At 42.8% G+C, this 23,171-nt stretch overlaps 1 protein-coding gene across 4 annotated transcripts in view; it reads left to right on the forward strand.

The window, feature by feature from the left end:
* The window catches only part of LOC149523219 (butyrophilin subfamily 1 member A1-like), a 50,957-nt gene extending 29,118 nt beyond the window's left edge, over positions 1-21,839 (forward strand). Inside the window, exons 6-13 of one of the 4 annotated variants that reach the window (XM_089769991.1) lie at positions 11,741-11,761; positions 13,110-13,130; positions 13,470-13,490; positions 14,278-14,304; positions 15,232-15,252; positions 18,642-18,668; positions 19,236-19,256; positions 19,596-21,839. In XM_089769991.1, the coding sequence (XP_089626117.1) occupies positions 11,741-11,761; positions 13,110-13,130; positions 13,470-13,490; positions 14,278-14,304; positions 15,232-15,252; positions 18,642-18,668; positions 19,236-19,256; positions 19,596-19,666 (230 nt within the window). In that variant the 3' untranslated portion in view covers positions 19,667-21,839. Of the gene's footprint in view, positions 1-11,740; positions 11,762-13,109; positions 13,131-13,469; positions 13,491-14,277; positions 14,305-14,871; positions 15,211-15,231; positions 15,253-17,481; positions 17,503-18,641; positions 18,669-19,235; positions 19,257-19,595 lie in introns of those variants that run through there. The other 3 variants (XM_089769992.1, XM_089769993.1, XM_089769994.1) reach the window with 3 other exon arrangements.
* The last annotated feature ends 1,332 nt before the right edge of the window (positions 21,840-23,171 follow it).

The raw sequence follows: 23,171 nt of genomic DNA on the forward strand, positions 1-23,171 counted from the left end.
TTCTGGGGGATTTGAAGGGAGGGGATGAATGGATTCCATATCCTGCAGTTTTCTGCCATCATAAATAATGGCCTTTGGAGTGAGCAAAGCACTACTTACCAAATTAGTCAGTCAGCAGTGAAAGCACTCAACCATATTCAATGTCAAAACACCATGGTCAACAATAGAAATACAGGAGTTTCAGGGGGTAGCCGAGTTAGTCTGTTAAAGAAAAAAACAACAGATAGTCTGGTAGCACTTTATAGACTAACAAAACATGTTGATGGTATCATGAGCTTTGGTGGGCACAGGATACACTAACACATCTATGCCCATAAAAAGGTCAATCAGTGCACTATGATGCCATCCCCTTAAGAAGTGAAAAGATGTCTCACTGTGACTTCTCATTTTATACACAGAGGCTACGTCTACACTGGCAGCTTCTTGCACAAGAACAGCCTTTCTTGTGCAAAAAGTTGCCTGCTGTCTACACTGCATAAGCGTTCTTCTGCAAGTAAATTTACAGTATAGCATTGTAAAACAGGGCTTCTTCCAAAAGAGTTATTCCTCTGCCCACAAGGAATAAGCCTCTTGCACAAGAGCTCTTCCACAAAAGGGCAGTGTAGACAGGCAACATGAATTTCTTCCACAAGAAGCCCCTATGGTTAAAATGGCCATCAGAGCTTTCTTGTGCAAGAGAGCATAGATGCTCTTGTGCAAAAGCACATTTCTTGCGCAAAAGGACATGGCAGTGTAGACGCTCTCTTGTGGAAGATTTTTCACACAAGAACTCTTCCGCAAAAGAGTTCTTGAGCAAGAAGTCGCCAGTGTAGACGTAGCAATAAGAGGGTGATCAGAAAGGGTGTGGAGCCCTTACTGGATGAGGGAGTTAACCCAGTGACAGATGATATGGGAAAAGCTGAAATAATCAGGCTATGTCTACACTGGCAGCTTCTTGAACAAGAAAATATCCACACTGCCATGTGCCAGCTGTGCTTTTGCGCAAGAGCACCCATGGCAGTGTGGATGCTCTCTTGCGCAAGAAAACTCTGATGGCCATTTTAGCCATAGGGCTTTCTCGAGCAAGAAATCCCTGCCGACCGTCTACACTGTCCTCTTGCGCAAGAGCTCCTGAGCAAGAGGGCTTACACCTGTTAAAAAACTAGTGTAGCTCTTGTGCAAGAAGCCCTCTCTTACCATGCCGTACTGTAAAACTTCTTGCGCAAGAGCAGTTGGGCAGTGTGGATGCTTTCCATGAGAATGACCGTTCTTGTGCATAGCCTCAATGGTTTTTTGCCTCTGTCCTCACAGACAAAGTCAGCTCCCAGACTAATGCACTAGACAATGCAGTAGGGGAAGGAGGTGGACAGCCCTTGGTGGGGTAAGAATAAGTTAGGAACTATTTAGAAAAGCTAGACATACACAGATCCATGGTTCCAGATTTAATGCATCCGAGGATACTGAGGGAGTTGGCAAATGTCATTGCATAGCCTTTGGTCATTATCTTTGAAAACTCATGGAGATCGGGAGAGATTTTGGATGATTGGAAAAAGGCAAATGTAGTTCCCATCTTTAAAAAAGGAAAGAAGAACAATCCAGGGAACTACAGACCAGTCAACCTTGCCTCAGTCCCTGGAAAAATCATGGAAGGGATCCTCAAGGAATCAATTTTCAGACACTTGGAAGAGGGGAAAGTGATCCAGAATAATCAACATGGATTCACAAAGGGCAAGTCATGCCTGACCAATCTGATTAGCTTCGATGATGAGGTATCTGACTCTGTGGATGTGGGAAAGTCAGTGGTTGTGATATACCTTGACTTTAGCAAAGCTTTTGATACGGTTAAGGGAGTATGGTTTGGATAAATGGACAGTAAGATGAGTAGAAAGCTAGCCCGATGGGTAGTGATCAACGGCTTGATGTCAGGCTGGCGGTTGGTTTCTAGCAGAGTACCCCAAGGATCTGTTCTAGGACCAGTTAGGACCCTGTAACAATACTTGGGATTCTTCCATTCCCAGTGCAGGACCCTTCACTTGTCCTTGTTGAACCTCATCAGATTTCTTTTGGCCCAATCCTGTAATCTGTCTAGGTCACTCTGGACACTATCCTTGCCCTCCAGCATATCTGCCTCTCCCCCTATTTTAGGGTACGTCTAAACTACATGGCTCCATCGACGGAGCCATGTAGATTAGACAGATAGGCAAAGGCAAATGAAGCCGCAATTTAAATGATCGCGGCTTCATTTACATTTACATGGCTGCCGCGCTGAGCCGACAAACAGCTGATCAGCTGTTTATCCGCTCAGCGCGCTAGTCTGGACGCTCCCCTGCCGACATCAAAGCCCTTTGTCGGCAGCCCCATTATTCCTCGTGGGATGAGGTTTACCGGGACTGCTGACAAAGGGCTTTGATGTCGGCAGGGGAACGTTCAGACTAGCACGCTGAGCGGACAAACAGCTGATCAGCTGTTTGTCGGCTCAGCGCGGCAGCCATGTAAATTTAAATGAAGCCGCGATCATTTAAATCGCGGCTTCATTTGCCTTTGCCAAAAAATCAAATCTACATGGCTCCGTCGATGGAGCCATGTAGTTTAGACGTACCCTAAAATAGGGGGAGAGGCAGATATGCTGGAGGGCAAGGATAGTGTCCAGAGTGACCTAGACAGATTACGGGATTGGGCCAAAAGAAATCTGATGAGGTTCAACAAGGACAAGTGAAGGGTCCTGCACTGGGAATGGAAGAATCCCAAGTATTGTTACAGGGTGGAGAATCAGTAGCAGTTCTGCAGAAAAGGACCTGGGGATTACAGTAGATGAGAAACTGAATATGAGTCAACCGTGTGTCCTTGTAGCCAAGAAGGCTAATGGCATACTAGGTTGCATTAGGAGGAGCATTGCCAGCAGATCTAGGGAAATGATTATGCCCCTTTATTTGGCTCTGGTGAGACCACACCTGGAGTTTTGTGTCCAGTTCTGGGCCTCCCACTAGAGAAAGAATGTGGATGCATTGGAGAGGGTCCAGCAGAGGGCAACCAAAATGATTAGGGGGAGGAGTGCATGACCCACGAGGAGGGATTTGGGTTTGTTTAGTCTGAAGAAGAGAAGAGTGAGGGGGGACTTGATAGCAGCTTTCGGTTTCCTGAAAAGAGATTCTAAAGAGGATGGAGAGAGGCTGTTCTCAGTAGTGACACATGGCAGAACAAGGAGCAATGGTCTCAAGTTACAGTGGGAGAGGTCTAGGTTGGACATTAGGAAAAACTATTTCACTAGGAGAGTGGTGAAGCACTGGAATTGGTTATAGAATCATAGAATACTAGGACTGGAAGGGACTTCGAGAGGTCATTGAGTCCAGTCCCCTGCCCTCATGGATCCAGTACTGTCTAGAGCATCCCTGATAGATATTTCTCTAACCTACTCTTAAATATCTCCAGAGATGGGGATTCCACAACTTCCCTAGGCAATTTATTCCAGTGTTTAACCACCCTGACAGTTAGGAACTTTTTCCTAATGTCCAATCTAAACCTCCCTTGCTGCAGTTTAAGCCCATTGCTTCTTGTCCTATCCTCAGAGGTCAGGAAGAACAAGCTCTATTTTGTCCTTCAGGACTTGATTAATGATGTCCAAATGAGGGCAAGTTAGAGATGGCCATTGTTTAATAAATGATTGCCAGGCTTCAGGGGTTACCTTTGTCTGGGCCTTAAGTGGTAAACCCCAGTGAGAATCAGCAGGTCCCACTTCAACGGGTACCTTGTCAGTGTAATTGGTACATGACCTGATATTAGTATTTGACTTCTTTCCAGCAATATCCCATACAAACTCTCATACGGAAGATTGTGTGTTCTTTGTCCTTGTAGTGTCTGTTGTTACAGTAAACAAAATAGTTATGTGTGAAGGAGTGACCCACCTCCTTGTATTCTCCATTGCTATTAGTGCGTATCTGTCTTTCCGAGTATGTGACTTAAAGGCTGGTTACATTAACTGGAGTCATGGTTCCTTTTATGGGGCCTTACCTCTGGCCAACCTTCTGTGGGAGTTAGTGCTTGTGTTCTACAAAATCTAAGTGTTTGGTTAGTATAGCAGTTAAAACAGAGCACTCCCAGCAGGGTAGGGTTGATAATCTAGTTCTAGTCCTCTCTTTCACTTGGTATGCCTTTCACACCTCCTGGTGGGTGCAGCAGCGGTAGTAGAAGTCCCAGCAAAACCAGCTTCATCTTTGCCTGCAGATGTACCTGGGGAAACTAGAGAGATATTGTTCGCATTTTCAGTTGCAGATTTAAACAATTTTAGCTGATTTTGGTGTCTCCAGAAAGTTCCCAATGTTTCCCCAACCTTAGCACAGGTACTGGTGGTGAGCAGGACCTGCATGGGACCTTGCCACCTTGGTTTTAAAATTCCCTTTACCTCAGGATAGACACGACACATTACTAAATCCCCAACTTGGAATGAAGGTTGCTAGTATCATCTAACTGAGTCTGATTTTTTCTTACTTGGTGGTATAAATCCTTGAGTTGTGTATCCAATGCTTTAATGTATGTCTGTAGTCGGTTGGCAAAAGGTCCTGACCTGCTGGCCAGCAGGACAGCATCTGGGCATTCTCATTGCTCTTCTTGTCATCAGTTCAGAAGGCATCAGTTGGGTCAGCCTGTTTGGGCTACCTCGAATTCGGTAGAGCACAGGAGGTAATATACATGCCCACCCTTCCCTGGTATCCAGAACTGCCTTTGTTAAAGCTGCCTTCATGATTCTGTTCATTCTTTCAGCCATCCCTGAACTTTCTGGATGGTAAGGAATGTGGAAGTGTTGCTTTATTCCCAGTGCCTTGCAGACTTCCTTCATTGCACATTCGGTAAAATGAGTTCCCTGATCATAGTCAATTGATCGAGGCAATCCCCATCTTCTGCTAGGATACAAGCCACTGTTGTATCAGTTCAGTTTTTAGTAGGGAATGCCTCTACCCATCGGGTGAACGTCTCAACAATCACAAGAATGTATTTATATCCCTGGATTGGTGGCAGTGGCCAAGTAAAATCAATTTGTAAATTCTGCCAAGGTCCCTCTGGTCACTGTTGGTATTTTCTTTCTCTTCCCTCCATTTACTTGAGCACAAATTACACATGGCTTAAGAAATTGTGCTACATCCTTTGCTTTAGATGGCCACCACCAGTATTCTAAAGCGGCTTTCATTTGTCTCCATCCAAAATGAGTGAGAGAGTGGATGGCATGAAGCAGCAAATCACATATACATTGAGGGGCTACTAGTTGTTTACCTCCTGGGGCATACTGGGGACGGTGTGTTATACTCAGGGTTTCTAATTTGTGCTCCTCCTTCGGGCTCAGGGAAAAGTACAGGGCCTTTAAGTATATCTCCTCCTCTGTCACTACTGCTGCACTAATGCTGAGTTGTGTTATTTGAGCAGCTTCTTTAGCTTGTATATCAGCCCAATAGTTCCCCTTTTGTTTTTCTCTAGAGATTTTATGATGTGCCTTTATCTTAACCACTGCTACCTCTGCTGGTAATTTGGCAGCTTCCACTAATTTCTTGATGGATTCCAGGTGGTTAATGGGCTTGCTAGTGGTAGTGACAAAACCTTTACATGACCACATGTCCATATAATCATGTACTACTCCAAACACTTATCTGCTGTCAGTGTACACAGTAAGTCTTTCCTTGCTCCAGCATGAAGGGCTTCTGTAAGAGTGGTCAGTTCCACTTCTTGGGCAGATTTTGACCTTTCCAGTTGTTCCGCTATGACCATAGCCCCTGCCCAGCTGGTGGAGGGTACTCCATTGTTATATTTCCTTGATCCGTCCATATACAAGATTAAGTCCAGATTCTCCAGGCGATTTTCTTTAACTTCATCCCAGTACTTCATCCTCTTTATCCATTAAACACTTATGCACCTCCCCCTCAATATTCAGATATTCAGCCACGTTAATTTCTTTGTCCCTCACTATAGAGAAATTGGGGTTTTGCAAGCATAATACTGATTCCCATTGACTCTTGTAGGCATCTGTCACAGATTTGAGCCAATAGGTATTAAGAAGGTTGATGCTTCCATATGTGGGATATGCAGTACCAGAGCACCCGTGAGAGTGTACGGCTCACAGGCTTTTATAGCCCAAATTACACAGTCTAAAGCTGCCACACGTTCTGGCCTCTGCGTAGAGATGTAAGCTACTGGATGTGGTTGATCCCCATTAAGTTGCTGTAGCATTGCAGAGTACGGGTCTTACTATGATTACCGAAAAGGTGATATGGTTTTTTCTTTCTCTGGCAAGACGAGACAGGGGGCAGAGGCTAGAGCCTGCTTTATTTTCTTAAATGCTTCCTCCTGGAGGTTCTTCCCACAGTACCAGTTTGTTGGCAGGTTTCCCTCCTCTAGTGAGGGTCTGGATTGGTTCCACTATATCTAACTATTCGGGAATGTATGCTCTGCAGTAGTTTAGGAGCTTAGGGATAATGGTAGCATAACAAATGGAACTAAGGATGTGGAGGTAGATATTACCATATCCAAGGTAAAAGCCAAACTTGAAAAGCTTAATGGGAGTAAATCGGGGGGCCCAGATAATCTTCATCCAAGAATATTAAAGGAACTGGCACATGAAATTGCAAGTCCATTAGCAAAATTTTTTAATAATTCTCTAAACTCAGGGGTTGTACCATTTGACTGGAGAATTGCTAATATAGTTCCTATTTTTAAGAAAGGGAAAAAAAGTGACCCGGGTAACTATAGGCTTGTTAGTTTGACATCTGTAATATGCAAGATCTTGGAAAAAATTTTGAAGGAGAAAGTAGTTAGAGACATTGAGGCTAGTGGCAATTGGGACAAATTACAACATGGTTTTACAAAAGGTAGATCGTGCCAAACCAACTTGATCTCCTTTTTTTAGAAAGTAACAGATTTTTTAGATAAAGGAAATGCAGTGGATCTAATCTATCTCGACCTTACTAAGGCATTTGATACAGTACCATATGGGGAATTATTGGTTAAATTGGAAAATATAGGTATTAATATGAAAGTTGAGAGGTGGATAAGCAACTGGTTAAAGGGGAGACTACAGCAGGTCATGCTGAAAGGTGAACTGTCGGGTTGGAGGAAGGTTACTAGCGGAGTTCCTCAGGGATTAGTTTTGGGGCCAATTTTATTTAATTTTTTTATTGCTGACCTTGGCACCAAAAGTGGAAGTGTCCTGATAAAATTTGCAGATGACACAAAGTTGGGAGCTATTGCCAATTCAGAAAAGGATCAGGATATCATACAGGAAGATCTGGATGACTTTATAAATTGGAGTGATAGCAATAGGATGAAATTTAATAGTGAGAAGTGTAAGGTTATGCATTTAGGGATTAATAACAACAATTTTAGTTATAAGCTGGGGACACATCAGTTGGAAGTAACGGAGGAGGAGAAGGACCTCAGAGTCCTAGTTGATTATAGGATGACTATGAGCCATCATTGTGACATGGACGGAGGAAAAATTATTTGATAGGTCTAGCAGCAAGACGAAATGAGCACATAAGCCAATAGAACTACTAAAGATTACATAATATCTCTTCCCATTGCAAAGTAACAACTCATTAATTAATATACAGGTGGTTATTGTTCAAATGCCAAAACATGTCAGCAAAACAGTAATAACATTTTAGTCTGCATAGATGATGATGTTTCTATAGCAGGCGGGTATGGCCTTGAGTTGGTGCAGTGCTTGGTTCTCAGGCTTATTATCTAGGAGTGAAGCAAGACAGTTTAAGAAAATGTTATGAATGTTATCTTAAGCAAAATGTGTTATGTTACCAACTGGGACCCTGTCCGAGTGTTTTAGAACGTGGTTGCTATGGTACCCAGGGTCTTTTACTGCCTGCAGCTCTTATCCTGACTGTGGTGTTCCCAGGCTTGATCCCAGGATGGAGTCATGCTGTTTAGAGGCCTACTAGCACATTTAGGGCTGCCTCAGTTTACCCTACAGCTATGAAAAAGGCTAATACGGTCTTGGGATGTATTAGGCGAGGTATTTCTAGTAGGGATAAGGAAGTGTTAGTGCCATTATACAAGGCACTAGTGAGACCCCATTTCGAATACTGTGTGCAGTTCTGGTCTCCCATGTTTAAGATGGATGAATTCAAACTGGAACAGGTACAAAGAAGGGCCACTAGGATGATCCGAGGAATGGAAAAGCTGTATTATGAAAGGAGACTCAAGGAACTTGGCTTGTTTACCTCAACCAAAAGAAGGCTGAAGGGGGACATGATTGCTCTCTTTAAATATATTAGAGGGATAAATACCAGGGAGGTAGAGGAATTATTTAAGCTTAATACCAATGCGGACACAAGAACAAATGGATATAAGCTGGCTAGGAGGAAGTTTAGACTTGAGATTAGACGAAGGTTTCTAACCATTAGAGGAGTGAGGTTCTGGAATGGCCTTCCAAGGGAAGTAGTGGGGGCAAAAGATCTGTCTGGCTTCAAGATTAAACTAGATGGGTTTATGAAGGGGATGGTTTGATGAGATAACATGATCTTGGTAACTACTTTCATTATCAGTGGTAAATTCATTATCAGTGGTAAATAGGTCAATGGAGGGATGATAGGAGTTACTATAGAGAACTTTCTGGGTGTCTGGCTGGTGAGTCTTGCCCACATGCTCAGGGTTTAGCTGATCACCATATTTGGGGTCGGGAAGGAATTTTCCTCCAGGGTAGATTGGCAGAGGCCCTGGAGGTTTTTCACCTTCCTCTGTAGCATGGGGTACAGATCACAGCTGGAGGATTCTCTGCATCTTGGGGTCTTCAAAATATTTGAAGGCTTCAATATCTGAGATATAGGTGAGAGGATTATTGGGGGGGGATGAGATTCTGTGCCATGCATTGTGCAGGGGGTCAGACTAGACGATCATAATGGTCCCTTCTGACCTTAGAGTCTATGAGTCTATGAGGAGACCCAGGATTTTCATAGAATCATAGAATATTAGGACTGGAAGGAACCTCGAGAGGTCATCGAGTCCTGTCCCCTGCCCTCATGGCAGGACCAAATACTGTCTAGACTGTCCCTGATAGACATTTATCTAACCTACTCTTAAATATCTCCAGAGACGGGGATTCCACAACCTCCCTGGGCAATTTATTCCAGTGTTTGACTATTCTGACAGTTAGGAACTTTTTCCAACTGTCCAACCTAAACCTCCCTTGCCGCAGTTTAAGCCCATTGCTTTTTGTTCTATACTCAGAGGCCAAGATAAACAAATTTTCTCCCTCCTCCTTGAGACACCCTTTTAGATATCTGAAAACTGCTATCATGTCCCCCCTCAATCTTCTCTTTTCTAAACTAAACAAACCCAATTCTTTCAGCCTTCCCTCATAGGTCATGTTCTCTAGACCTTTAATCATTCTTGTTGCTCTTCTCTGGACCCTCTCCAATTTCTCCACATCTTTCTTGAAATGTAGTGCCCAGAACTGGACACATTACTCCAACTGAGGACTAACCAGCACAGAGTAGAGAGGAAGAATGACTTCTCGTGTCTTGCTCACAACATACCTGTTAATGCATCCCAGAATCATGTTTGCTTTTTTTGCAACAGCATCACACTGCTGACTCATATTCAGCTTGTGGTCCACTATAACCCCTAGATCCCTTTCTGCCATACACCTTCCTCGACAGCCGCTTCCCATTCTGTATGTGTGAAACTGATTGTTCCTTCCTAAGAGGAGCACTTTACATTTGTTTTTATTAAACTTCACTCAGGATTTTTTCTATCATAAATATTTATTCTAAATCAGCAAAAAACAACTATACATAGAGACAGGAAGTGAAAGAAGCATGTGGAAATGAACTACAAAACATTTTAGGTCAGGGATCATTATGTGTAATTTCACTACTGTACATTTCTGTTTTATTCTCCATTTACATAGCACCGTGACATACAAAATAACAGTGCCTATATCTCTATTTTTCAAACTAAATGTGGAGCTGCACCCCTCAAATAATAATTCCACACTTAATGTTCCCAGGATAATGATATGGAGATAAGTTCAATTGATCATGCGTAGGAAACTGTCCACAACTGGTCGGCAGGACTGTTCAAAGTCCTGAGCACATGGGGCATAATTATTTCAGTGGGTAAAGCAAAATGAGGAAAAAAAAGAGACTGTAGCTCCCGGGTTTGTTTTCAGTGCATGAATGATGCTTTTTCCGGTCAACAGATAAACATCAACTCATAAAAAAGACAAAAAGTGGAAAATGTAGTAGAGAGGGAGCCCAGAGCACTGGGCATAGTGCAGGATCTGAGACCTTAACCAGGGATTGTGAACCAACGTCAGGCCCCATGTTGGAGCAGAAGCGTAGAGACTCGATGCCCAGTATATGGCACAGTAGAGCTCTTGCTAATGTAGTTGGCACTAGGTATTTTTGTACATGCATTGCAGCCAGAGCTGGATACATCCCAATGTAACAGAAGACAAGGAGGCTTGACAGAATCACATATACATAGAGAAGGCCAGGAGAGACTTCAGCTCTTGACATGAGCTGCCACACATGGATTCTCAGGGTTCTAGAGTAGGCATGCAGAGTCTGCTGAGAGCTGAAGTGTCTTCTGGGGACTTCCACTCTTGGTAAATGGAGTTTGGCCTGGTGCAGCAGAGGGACTCTCCATCCCCCAGGCCCATTCCCGCTCCTGGGGTTAGGAGGCTGGGTGAGGACCTAGTGATCTTTGGAAATTTCAGGCTGCTAGGGTGGAAGTCACAGTCACAATCCTCCAATAGAGGCCTAATCAGAAAAGAGTAGAGTGGAAGAATGTCTTGCCATGTTTGCTCACAACACTACTGTTAATACATCCCAAAATCATGTTGTTGTTTTTCACCAGTGTCACACTGTTAGCTTACATTTAGCTTGTAGTCCATTCTGAGCCCTAGAGCCCTTTCTTCTTGCTCTTTCATGCACAGTCGCTTCCATTTCTGTATCTCTGAAACGGATTATTCCTTCCTAAGTGAAGTGCTTTGTACTTGTCCTTATTAAACTTCATTCTGTTTACCTCAGACCATTTCTCCAGTTTGTCCAGATTATTTTGAATTATGACCCCATCTTCCAAAGCAGTTGTAGCCCCTCCCAGCTTTACATCATCTGCAGACTTAGTAAGTGTACTCTCTATGACAATATCTAAATAATCGATGAGGATACTGAAAAGAACCAGTCCCAAAATTGACCCCAATGGAAGTCTACTTCTTATGCCTTTCCAGCAGGACTGTGAACTGTTAACTCTCAGAGAAGGGTTATCCAGCCAGTTATGCACCCACCTCACAGTAGACACATCTAAGATGCTGGAATCACTGTAGATCTTTTAAAATATGTCCCGTGGCCGGTCAGGAATTCCAAAGGGACTCCCAATCTGGAGATCTTTACCATCTCAGCTGCGATGGTTAGAGAGTGAATATTTTGTAGGGAAATAGCTTAAGGAAACAGGGATCCATAGTCCAATAAAACTAAAATATACTTGTAATCGGCCATGCTATTTGGCGGGTGAACCACTAGGTCAAAGACAACTCTCCCTCGCGGCTTTTGTGATATAACCGGTGGCACATGAGCTGCAATAGTCCCAATTCAATATGCTCAGAAAGGAGTTAAAAAGATAGCTGGCAAAAGTTGCAGAACATGCAAAACTATGCAAGATAGTGAAAATGCCTCTTAGAGAAGAAGAGGCAATTACACTATTTAGAATATCTACATTATTCAGATTACACTTTTTAGAATATATACATTTTCTGTCATTTCAGGAACAACTGATGCAGATTTGGGTATGTTTCTCTTGGTTTTTACACATACAACAGGAGAAGGCTTGCAAAAATCAGGGAGTGCATTTCAAACAATGAATCTGCGGCGGAGGGTGAGGGCGGAGGGAGGGGGAAGGTTAAAATGGAAAGCTGCACTCCTTAATCATAGTTAAGTGTTAAAATGTGTTTCCTCAATGGGTGGTTGGACCATGGATATTCTGAACGACGAATCAGGGGTTTGTGGCCTGAACCACCCGTTTTCAGCGAGAGCCGGTGCTTGCAGTTGTGGGGGAGGGGAGAGGTACATCTACACAATTGTTCTTTCATCTGTGTAGCTGTGGCCTGGCCCCGTCAATTCAGGTACCTAAACCTGCTGGTTCTATCAGTAGAGAAGCCTGTATCTCACTCTCTCTGTTGCCTTTACGTTGGAGCCAAGCATAATTTCCCGAGACTGTGGCCAATTTTCCCCTAAGCCTCCAGTCTCTCCATCTTGCCGTCTAACTGCTGCATGGCTGATGACATTTGCAATTTTCTGCTCACTGCAAGTCAGGAATTAGGGCCCTGTGCCCTTCTCCTCCTATTTTAAGGGAGCTTAAGTTCATGTATTTGTGAATTACAAGATTCTTGGATGAGTGTAGATCTGTGTGATGGGTGAGGATGTTGTGTGGGAAATGTGATGACTGTGACAACTGGGCAGGTATGACTGGAGAGATCTGCAATGAGCTCTTCTGGAGTGAGGGAAGGTCAGATGTGTTCATGGAAATTCTAACTCAACTCACGCTTTTCATTTGCATAGCACAAAATTATAAGTTCTCTTAAACTTCTCAACTCTTTTTATTTCCTAGAAGAGAACATTCTTAAGTAAACGGTTAAATTTCTTCATTGTTTGACATCCCTTCAATCCACAAGGGAATCACGGCCCACTACTTTACATTTCACGCTCGTGACAGCACCACGGATGACGCACAATTGTCTTATCTAAAATGAACAGACAAGAATAGTGTTATCTGGGCTTTAGTTTTATTAAACGAAACTGAACGTGAATGTATTGTATGCTACTTGAATCACAATTGTTAGAGAAAGAGCAAGTGCAGAAAATATGGTCACGCCTGGGATGGAGATTTTAAACCGGGAATCGAGGGAGGTTGGACATGATCTCCCATTGTGAGGGAGCCCCCAAACTTAACTAGGTCGAGTTATGAAAAGTAAGTTTCTGAACTCTTAATAGCTAGATGAGGATGTAGTTTAGGAAAAGTGCATGAATTAGACAATAACTGGTGAGACTTGGGAGATTTGCATCGAGATCCTCTGGAGTGAAGGAAGGTAAGGTGTATTCATCCCATTTCTAATTGATCCAACTGTTCATTTCCAGAGAAAGACAAGCAGGAGAAAGGTAAGTTCTCTTCCATTTTTCAGCTCTTCAAATGAACATTCTACAATCTAGAGTGTTATTTCAGTATTTCCTTCTCTTTCCTCAATCCACAGAGTATTCACTACTCGTCTTCTTGCTTTTCAAACCCATACCAAAATCTTTGATCTTGGGTAGGTTTCTATTGATTCCTGGGTATTCAATAGCAGTAGGTTTGTTCTCCTTATTGCCTCGAAACTTCTGTTTCAATGTTTAAAACAGTAACAGCATAGGACAGGGACTCTCTGCCTTACTTTCAATATGATTAATTGTTTGGTATAGAACTAAATGTATTTTAATAACTTTTCTTTTTATCTTTTTCAGAGGCACTTCTGAGTGAGAACGGTATGTTGAAATTTTCATCTGTTTGGGTGTTTTTGGTTTTTTGTTCGCAGTTAGTCAAACTGAGCACAGTTAATTACATTCCTCTTGAAAGCAAATTCATCGGTCATAGCAGAGTCTGGACCACAGAGTAGATCTACCGTCTTCTTTGAGGGTGCGCCAGCTCTCGGTGCACCAGTGCCGTTGTGCCTCTGAGCGGAGATGGTTTTTTGAACGAGGAATCAGGGGTTTGTGGCCAGAACTACCCGTTTTGAGCGAGAGCCGGAGCTTGCAGGTTTGGGGGAGGAGTGAGGTACATCTACAAAATTGTTCTTTCATCTGTGTAGAAGTGGCCTGACCCCGTCAATTCAGGTACCTAAACCTGCTGGTTCTATCAGTATCTCACTCCCTCTGTTGCCTGTATCTCACTCTCTCTGTTTCCTTTATGTTGGAGCCAAGCATAATTTCCCGAGACTGTGGCCAATTTTCCTCTGAGCCTCCAGTCTCTCCATCTCGCCATGTAAATGCTGCATAGCTGATGACATTTGCAATTTTCTGCTCACTGGAAGTCAGGAATTAGGGGCCTGTGCCCTGCTCCTCCTATTTTAAGGGAGCTTAAGTTCACGTATTTGTGAATTACAAGAGTCCGGGATGACTGCAGATGTGTGTGACGGGTTATGATGTTGTGTAGGAAATGTGATGAATGTGACAACTGGGCAGGTGTGACTGGGGAGATCTGCGATGAGCTCTTCTGGAGTGAGGGAAGGTCAGATATGTTCATCCAAATTCTAACTCAACTCACGCTTTTCAGTTGCAGAGCAACTCCAGGCACAAAATCGTAAGTTCTCTTAAATTTCTCAACTCTTTTTATTTCCTTGAAGAGAACATTCTTAAATACAAAGTTAAATTTCTTCATTTTCTGACATCCCTTCAATCCACAAGGGAATCACGGCCCACTACCTTACATTTCATGCTCATGACAGCACCACGGATGACGCTCAATAGTCTTATCTAAAATGAACAGAAAAGAGTAGTGTTATCTGGGCTTTAGTTTTATTAAACGAAACTGAACGTGAATGTATTGTATGCTACTTGAATCACAATTGTTAGAGAAAGAGCAAGTGCAGAAAATATGGTCACGCCTGGGATGGAGATTTTAAACCGGGAATCGAGGGAGGTTGGACATGATCTCCCATTGTGAGGGAGCCCCCAAACTTAACTAGGTCGAGTTATGAAAAGTAAGTTTCTGAACTCTTAATAGCCAGATGAGGATGTAGTTTAGGAAAGGTGGATGAATTAGACAATAACTGGTGAGACTTGGGAGATTTGCATCGAGATCTTCTGGAGTGAAGGAAGGTAAGATGTATTCATCCAATTTCTAATTGATCCAACTGTTCATTTCCAGAGAAAGTCCAGCAGGAGAACGGTAAGTTCTCTTCCATTTTTCAGCTCTTCAAATGAACATTCTACAATCTAGAGTGTTATTTCTGTATTTCCTTCTCTTTCCTCAATCCACAGAGTATTCACTACTCGTCTTCTTGCTTTTCAAACCCATACCAAAATCTTTGATCTTGGGTAGGTTTCTATTGATTCCTGGGTATTCAATAGCAGTAGGTTTCTTCTCCTTATTGCCTCAAAACTTCTGTTTCAATGTTTAAAAAAATAACAACGTAGGACAGGGACTCTCTGCCTTATTTTCAATATAATTAATTGTTTGTTATAGAACTAAATGTATTTTAATAACTTTGCTTTTTATCTTTTTCAGAGGCACTTCTGAGTGAGAACGGTATGTTGAAATTTTCATCTGTTTGGGTGTTTTTGGTTTTTTATTCGTAGTTAGTCAAACTGAGCACAATTAATTACATTCCTCTTGAAAGCAAATTCATCGGTCATAGCAGAGTCTGTGCCACAGAGTAGATCTACCGTCTTCTTTGAGGGTGCGCCAGCTCTCGATGCACCTGCACCGTTGTGCCTCTGAGCGCAGATTAGGGGCAGCCGTGCCTGTGCACGGAGACCCAGCATGCGTTCTGAAGAGGCTACTGTGCGTGTACAGCAGGCCGCCTCCTCAGTTCCTAATCAAATGCTGATGGCTTCGGATGCAGCTCGGCAGTAGTCCTTTACGCGATGGACAAGTTTTGTAGTCACCCATTTTTTTCCCCATGAGCGTGTTCTTATCTTAGAAAATCTTTCTTAATATGGACCTGTTAATCTTTCCCTTAGATTTTAGCAACGATTAAAAAACAAACAAACAACCAAAAAAAAAAAAAAGAAGCTTCTGCATACAAACTTTTCAGGGGACTGTAGGCTGGTCCCATTCATGTCACTCTCATGGGGAAAATCATTTCAACATCTCCTTAAATGTTCTTGTCAAGCGATCTACAAGACAGTCCTTTTGGGGGTGGTATACAGAGGTCTGGAGTTTCTTTAGGACTAACAAGGCACGTACTTAACGCAGGAGCTGAGAGGTAAAATTTGTCCCGTGGTCGGTCAGGAGTTCCCAACGCACTCCCACCGGGCCAAGATCTTTACCATCCCGGCTGGGATGGTCCGAGCGTGAATATTTCGTAGGGGAACAGCTTTAGGAAACAGGATTGCATAGTCCAATAAAACAAAAATATACTTGTAACCGGCCCTGCTCTTTGGGAGGCGATCCACTAGGTCAAAGGCTACTCGCCCTTGCAGCTGTCGCGATTGTCATTTCAAACAAGGAATCTGCGGCGGAGGGTGAGGGCGGAGGGAGGGGGGAGGTTAAAATGGAAAGCTGCACTCCTCAATCATAGTTAAGTGTTAAAATGTCTTTCCTCAATGGGTGGCTGGACCATGAATATTTGAACGAGGAATCAGGGGTTTGTGGCCAGAACTACCCGTTTTGAGCGAGAGCCGGAGCTTGCAGGTTTGGGGGAGGAGTGAGGTACATCTACACAATTGTTCTTTCATCTGTGTAGAAGTGGCCTGACCCCATCAATTCAGGTACCTAAACCTGCTGGTTCTATCAGTATCTCACTTCCTCTGTTGCCTTTATCTCACTCTCTCTGTTTCCTTTATGTTGGAGCCAAGCATAATTTCCCGAGACTGTGGCCAATTTTCCTCTGAGCCTCCAGTCTCTCCATCTCGCCATGTAAATGCTGCATGGCTGATGATATTTGCAATTTTCTGCTCACTGCAAGTCAGGAATTAGGGCCCTGTGCCCTTCTCCTCCTATTTTAAGGGAGCTTAAGTTCATGTATTTGTAAATTACAAGATTCTTGGATGAGTGTAGATCTGTGTGATGGGTGAGGATGTTGTGTGGGAAATGTGATGAATGTGACAACTGGGCAGGTATGACTGGGGAGATCTGCAATGAGCTCTTCTGGAGTGAGGGAAGGTCAGATGTGTTCATCCAAATTCTAACTCAACTCACGCTTTTCATTTGCAGAGCAACTCCAGGCAAAAAATCGTAAGTTCTCTTAAACTTCTCAACTGTTTTTATTTCCTTGAAGAGAACATTCTTAAATAAATGGTTAAATTTCTTCATTGTTTGACATCCCTTCAATCCACAAGGGAATCACGGCCCACTACTTTACATTTCACGCTCGTGACAGCAGCACGGATGACGCACAATTGTCTTATCTAAAATGAACAGACAAGAGTAGTGTTATCTGGGCTTTAGTTTTTTTAAAGTATACATTTAACAAAACTGAACGCGAATGTATTGTATGCTACTTGAATCAAAATGGTCAGAGAAAGAGCAAGTATAGAAAATAAGGTCACACCTGGGATGGAGATTTTAAACCGGGAATCGAGGGAGGTTGGACACGATCTCCCATTGTGAGGAAGCCCCGAAACTTAACTAGGTCAAGTTATGAAAAGAAAGTTTCTGAACTCTTAATAGCTAGATGAGGATGTAGCTTAGGAAAGGTGGATGAATTAGACAATAACTGGTGAGATTTGGGAGATTTGCATCGAGATCTTCTGGAGTGAAGGAAGGTATGATGTATTCATCCAATTTCTAATTGATCCAACTGTTCATTTCCAGAGAAAGTCAAGCAGGAGAACAGTAAGTTCTCTGAACTTTTTCAGCTCTTCAAATGAACATTCTACAATCTAGAGTGTTATTTCTGTATTTCCTTCTCTTTCCTCAATCCACAGAGTATTCACTACTCGTCTTCTTGCTTTTCAAACCCATACCAAAATCTTTGATCTTGGGTAGGTTACTATTGATTCCTGGGTATTCGATAGCAGTAGGTTTGATCTCCTCGAAACTTCTGTTTCAATGTTTAAAACAGTAACAGCATAGGACAGGGACTCTCTGCCTTACTTTCAATATGATTAATTGTTTGTTATAGAACTAAATGTATTTTAATAACTTTTCTTTTTATCTTTTTCAGAGGCAGTTCTGAGTGAGTATGGTATGTTGAAATTTTCATCTGTTTGGGTGTTTTTGGTTTTTTATTCGCAGTTAGTCAAACTGAGCACAATTTCTTGCATTCCTTTTGGAAGCAAATTCATCGGTCATAGCAGAGTCTGGGCCACAGAGTAGATCTACCGTCTTCTTTGAGGGTGCGCCAGCTCTCGGTGCACCAGTGCCGTTGTGCCTCTGAGCGGAGATGGTTTTTTGAACGAGGAATCAGGGGTTTGTGGCCAGAACTACCCGTTTTGAGCGAGAGCCGGAGCTTGCAGGTTTGGGGGAGGAGTGAGGTACATCTACAAAATTGTTCTTTCATCTGTGTAGAAGTGGCCTGACCCCGTCAATTCAGGTACCTAAACCTGCTGGTTCTATCAGTATCTCACTCCCTCTGTTGCCTGTATCTCACTCTCTCTGTTTCCTTTATGTTGGAGCCAAGCATAATTTCCCGAGACTGTGGCCAATTTTCCTCTGAGCCTCCAGTCTCTCCATCTCGCCATGTAAATGCTGCATAGCTGATGACATTTGCAATTTTCTGCTCACTGGAAGTCAGGAATTAGGGGCCTGTGCCCTGCTCCTCCTATTTTAAGGGAGCTTAAGTTCACGTATTTGTGAATTACAAGAGTCCGGGATGACTGCAGATGTGTGTGACGGGTTATGATGTTGTGTAGGAAATGTGATGAATGTGACAACTGGGCAGGTGTGACTGGGGAGATCTGCGATGAGCTCTTCTGGAGTGAGGGAAGGTCAGATATGTTCATCCAAATTCTAACTCAACTCACGCTTTTCAGTTGCAGAGCAACTCCAGGCACAAAATCGTAAGTTCTCTTAAATTTCTCAACTCTTTTTATTTCCTTGAAGAGAACATTCTTAAATACAAAGTTAAATTTCTTCATTTTCTGACATCCCTTCAATCCACAAGGGAATCACGGCCCACTACCTTACATTTCATGCTCATGACAGCACCACGGATGACGCTCAATAGTCTTATCTAAAATGAACAGAAAAGAGTAGTGTTATCTGGGCTTTAGTTTTATTAAACGAAACTGAACGTGAATGTATTGTATGCTACTTGAATCACAATTGTTAGAGAAAGAGCAAGTGCAGAAAATATGGTCACGCCTGGGATGGAGATTTTAAACCGGGAATCGAGGGAGGTTGGACATGATCTCCCATTGTGAGGGAGCCCCCAAACTTAACTAGGTCGAGTTATGAAAAGTAAGTTTCTGAACTCTTAATAGCCAGATGAGGATGTAGTTTAGGAAAGGTGGATGAATTAGACAATAACTGGTGAGACTTGGGAGATTTGCATCGAGATCTTCTGGAGTGAAGGAAGGTAAGATGTATTCATCCAATTTCTAATTGATCCAACTGTTCATTTCCAGAGAAAGTCCAGCAGGAGAACGGTAAGTTCTCTTCCATTTTTCAGCTCTTCAAATGAACATTCTACAATCTAGAGTGTTATTTCTGTATTTCCTTCTCTTTCCTCAATCCACAGAGTATTCACTACTCGTCTTCTTGCTTTTCAAACCCATACCAAAATCTTTGATCTTGGGTAGGTTTCTATTGATTCCTGGGTATTCAATAGCAGTAGGTTTCTTCTCCTTATTGCCTCAAAACTTCTGTTTCAATGTTTAAAAAAATAACAACGTAGGACAGGGACTCTCTGCCTTATTTTCAATATAATTAATTGTTTGTTATAGAACTAAATGTATTTTAATAACTTTGCTTTTTATCTTTTTCAGAGGCACTTCTGAGTGAGAACGGTATGTTGAAATTTTCATCTGTTTGGGTGTTTTTGGTTTTTTATTCGTAGTTAGTCAAACTGAGCACAATTAATTACATTCCTCTTGAAAGCAAATTCATCGGTCATAGCAGAGTCTGTGCCACAGAGTAGATCTACCGTCTTCTTTGAGGGTGCGCCAGCTCTCGATGCACCTGCACCGTTGTGCCTCTGAGCGCAGATTAGGGGCAGCCGTGCCTGTGCACGGAGACCCAGCATGCGTTCTGAAGAGGCTACTGTGCGTGTACAGCAGGCCGCCTCCTCAGTTCCTAATCAAATGCTGATGGCTTCGGATGCAGCTCGGCAGTAGTCCTTTACGCGATGGACAAGTTTTGTAGTCACCCATTTTTTTCCCCATGAGCGTGTTCTTATCTTAGAAAATCTTTCTTAATATGGACCTGTTAATCTTTCCCTTAGATTTTAGCAACGATTAAAAAACAAACAAACAACCAAAAAAAAAAAAAAGAAGCTTCTGCATACAAACTTTTCAGGGGACTGTAGGCTGGTCCCATTCATGTCACTCTCATGGGGAAAATCATTTCAACATCTCCTTAAATGTTCTTGTCAAGCGATCTACAAGACAGTCCTTTTGGGGGTGGTATACAGAGGTCTGGAGTTTCTTTAGGACTAACAAGGCACGTACTTAACGCAGGAGCTGAGAGGTAAAATTTGTCCCGTGGTCGGTCAGGAGTTCCCAACGCACTCCCACCGGGCCAAGATCTTTACCATCCCGGCTGGGATGGTCCGAGCGTGAATATTTCGTAGGGGAACAGCTTTAGGAAACAGGATTGCATAGTCCAATAAAACAAAAATATACTTGTAACCGGCCCTGCTCTTTGGGAGGCGATCCACTAGGTCAAAGGCTACTCGCCCTTGCAGCTGTCGCGATTGTCATTTCAAACAAGGAATCTGCGGCGGAGGGTGAGGGCGGAGGGAGGGGGGAGGTTAAAATGGAAAGCTGCACTCCTCAATCATAGTTAAGTGTTAAAATGTCTTTCCTCAATGGGTGGCTGGACCATGAATATTTGAACGAGGAATCAGGGGTTTGTGGCCAGAACTACCCGTTTTGAGCGAGAGCCGGAGCTTGCAGGTTTGGGGGAGGAGTGAGGTACATCTACACAATTGTTCTTTCATCTGTGTAGAAGTGGCCTGACCCCATCAATTCAGGTACCTAAACCTGCTGGTTCTATCAGTATCTCACTTCCTCTGTTGCCTTTATCTCACTCTCTCTGTTTCCTTTATGTTGGAGCCAAGCATAATTTCCCGAGACTGTGGCCAATTTTCCTCTGAGCCTCCAGTCTCTCCATCTCGCCATGTAAATGCTGCATGGCTGATGATATTTGCAATTTTCTGCTCACTGCAAGTCAGGAATTAGGGCCCTGTGCCCTTCTCCTCCTATTTTAAGGGAGCTTAAGTTCATGTATTTGTAAATTACAAGATTCTTGGATGAGTGTAGATCTGTGTGATGGGTGAGGATGTTGTGTGGGAAATGTGATGAATGTGACAACTGGGCAGGTATGACTGGGGAGATCTGCAATGAGCTCTTCTGGAGTGAGGGAAGGTCAGATGTGTTCATCCAAATTCTAACTCAACTCACGCTTTTCATTTGCAGAGCAACTCCAGGCAAAAAATCGTAAGTTCTCTTAAACTTCTCAACTGTTTTTATTTCCTTGAAGAGAACATTCTTAAATAAATGGTTAAATTTCTTCATTGTTTGACATCCCTTCAATCCACAAGGGAATCACGGCCCACTACTTTACATTTCACGCTCGTGACAGCACCACGGATGACGCACAATTGTCTCATCTAAAATGAACAGACAAGAGTAGTGTTATCTGGGCTTTAGTTTTTTTAAAGTATACATTTAACAAAACAGAACGCGAATGTATTGTATGCTACTTGAATCACAATGGTCAGAGAAAGAGTAAGTATAGAAAATATGGTCACACCTGGGATGGAGATTTTAAACTGGGAATCGAGGGAGGTTGGACACGATCTCCCATTGTGAGGAAGCCCCGAAACTTAACTAGGTCAAGTTATGAAAAGAAAGTTTCTGAACTCTTAATAGATAGATGAGGATGTATCCTAGGAAAGGTGGATGAATTAGACAATAACTGGTGGGATTTGGGAGATTTGCATCGAGATCTTCTGGAGTGAAGGAAGGTAAGATGTATTCATCCAATTTCTAATTGATCCAACTGTTCATTTCCAGAGAAAGTCAAGCAGGAGAACAGTAAGTTCTCTGAGCTTTTTCAGCTCGTCAAATGAACATTCTACAATCTAGAGTGTTATTTCAGTATTTCCTTCTCTTTCCTCAATCCACAGAGTATTCACTACTCGTCTTCTTGCTTTTCAAACCCATACCAAAATCTTTGATCTTGGGTAGGTTACTATTGATTCCTGGGTATTCGATAGCAGTAGGTTTGATCTCCTCGAAACTTCTGTTTCAATGTTTAAAACAGTAACAGCATAGGACAGGGACTCTCTGCCTTACTTTCAATATGATTAATTGTTTGTTATAGAACTAAATGTATTTTAATAACTTTTCTTTTTATCTTTTTCAGAGGCAGTTCTGAGTGAGAACGGTATGTTGAAATTTTCATCTGTTTGGGTGTTTTTGGTTTTTTATTCGCAGTTAGTCAAACTGAGCATAATTTCTTGCATTCCTTTTGGAAGCAAATTCATCGGTCATAGCAGAGTCTGGGCCACAGAGTAGATCTACCGTCTTCTTTGAGGGTGCGCCAGCTCTCGGTGCACCAGTGCCATTGTGCCTCTGAGCGGAGATGGTTTTTTGAACGAGGAATCAGGGGTTTGTGGCCAGAACTACCCGTTTTGAGCGAGAGCCGGAGCTTGCAGGTTTGGGGGAGGAGTGAGGTACATCTACACAATTGTTCTTTCATCTGTGTAGAAGTGGCCTGACCCCGTCAATTCAGGTACCTAAACCTGCTGGTTCTATCAGTATCTCACTCCCTCTGTTGCCTGTATCTCACTCTCTCTGTTTCCTTTATGTTGGAGCCAAGCATAATTTCCCGAGACTGTGGCCAATTTTCCTCTGAGCCTCCAGTCTCTCCATCTCGCCATGTAAATGCTGCATGGCTGATGATATTTGCAATTTTCTGCTCACTGCAAGTCAGGAATTAGGGCCCTGTGCCCTTCTCCTCCTATTTTAAGGGAGCTTAAGTTCATGTATTTGTAAATTACAAGATTCTTGGATGACTGTAGATCTGTGTGATGGGTGAGGATGTTGTGTGGGAAATGTGATGAATGTGACAACTGGGCAGGTGTGACTGGGGAGATCTGCAATGAGCTCTTCTGGAGTGAGGGAAGGTCAGATATGTTCATCCAAATTCTAACTCAACTCACGCTTTTCAGTTACAGAGCAACTCCAGGCACAAAATCGTAAGTTCTCTTAAATTTTTCAACTCTTTTTATTTCCTTGAAGAGAACATTCTTAAATACAAAGTTAAATTTCTTCATTTTCTGACATCCCTTCAATCCACAAGGGAATCACGGCCCACTACCTTACATTTCATGCTCA

This window comes from Pelodiscus sinensis, chromosome 18 (assembly GCF_052426305.1).
Source record: "Pelodiscus sinensis isolate ZL-2025 chromosome 18, ASM5242630v1, whole genome shotgun sequence".
Lineage (NCBI taxonomy): Eukaryota > Metazoa > Chordata > Testudines > Trionychidae > Pelodiscus > Pelodiscus sinensis.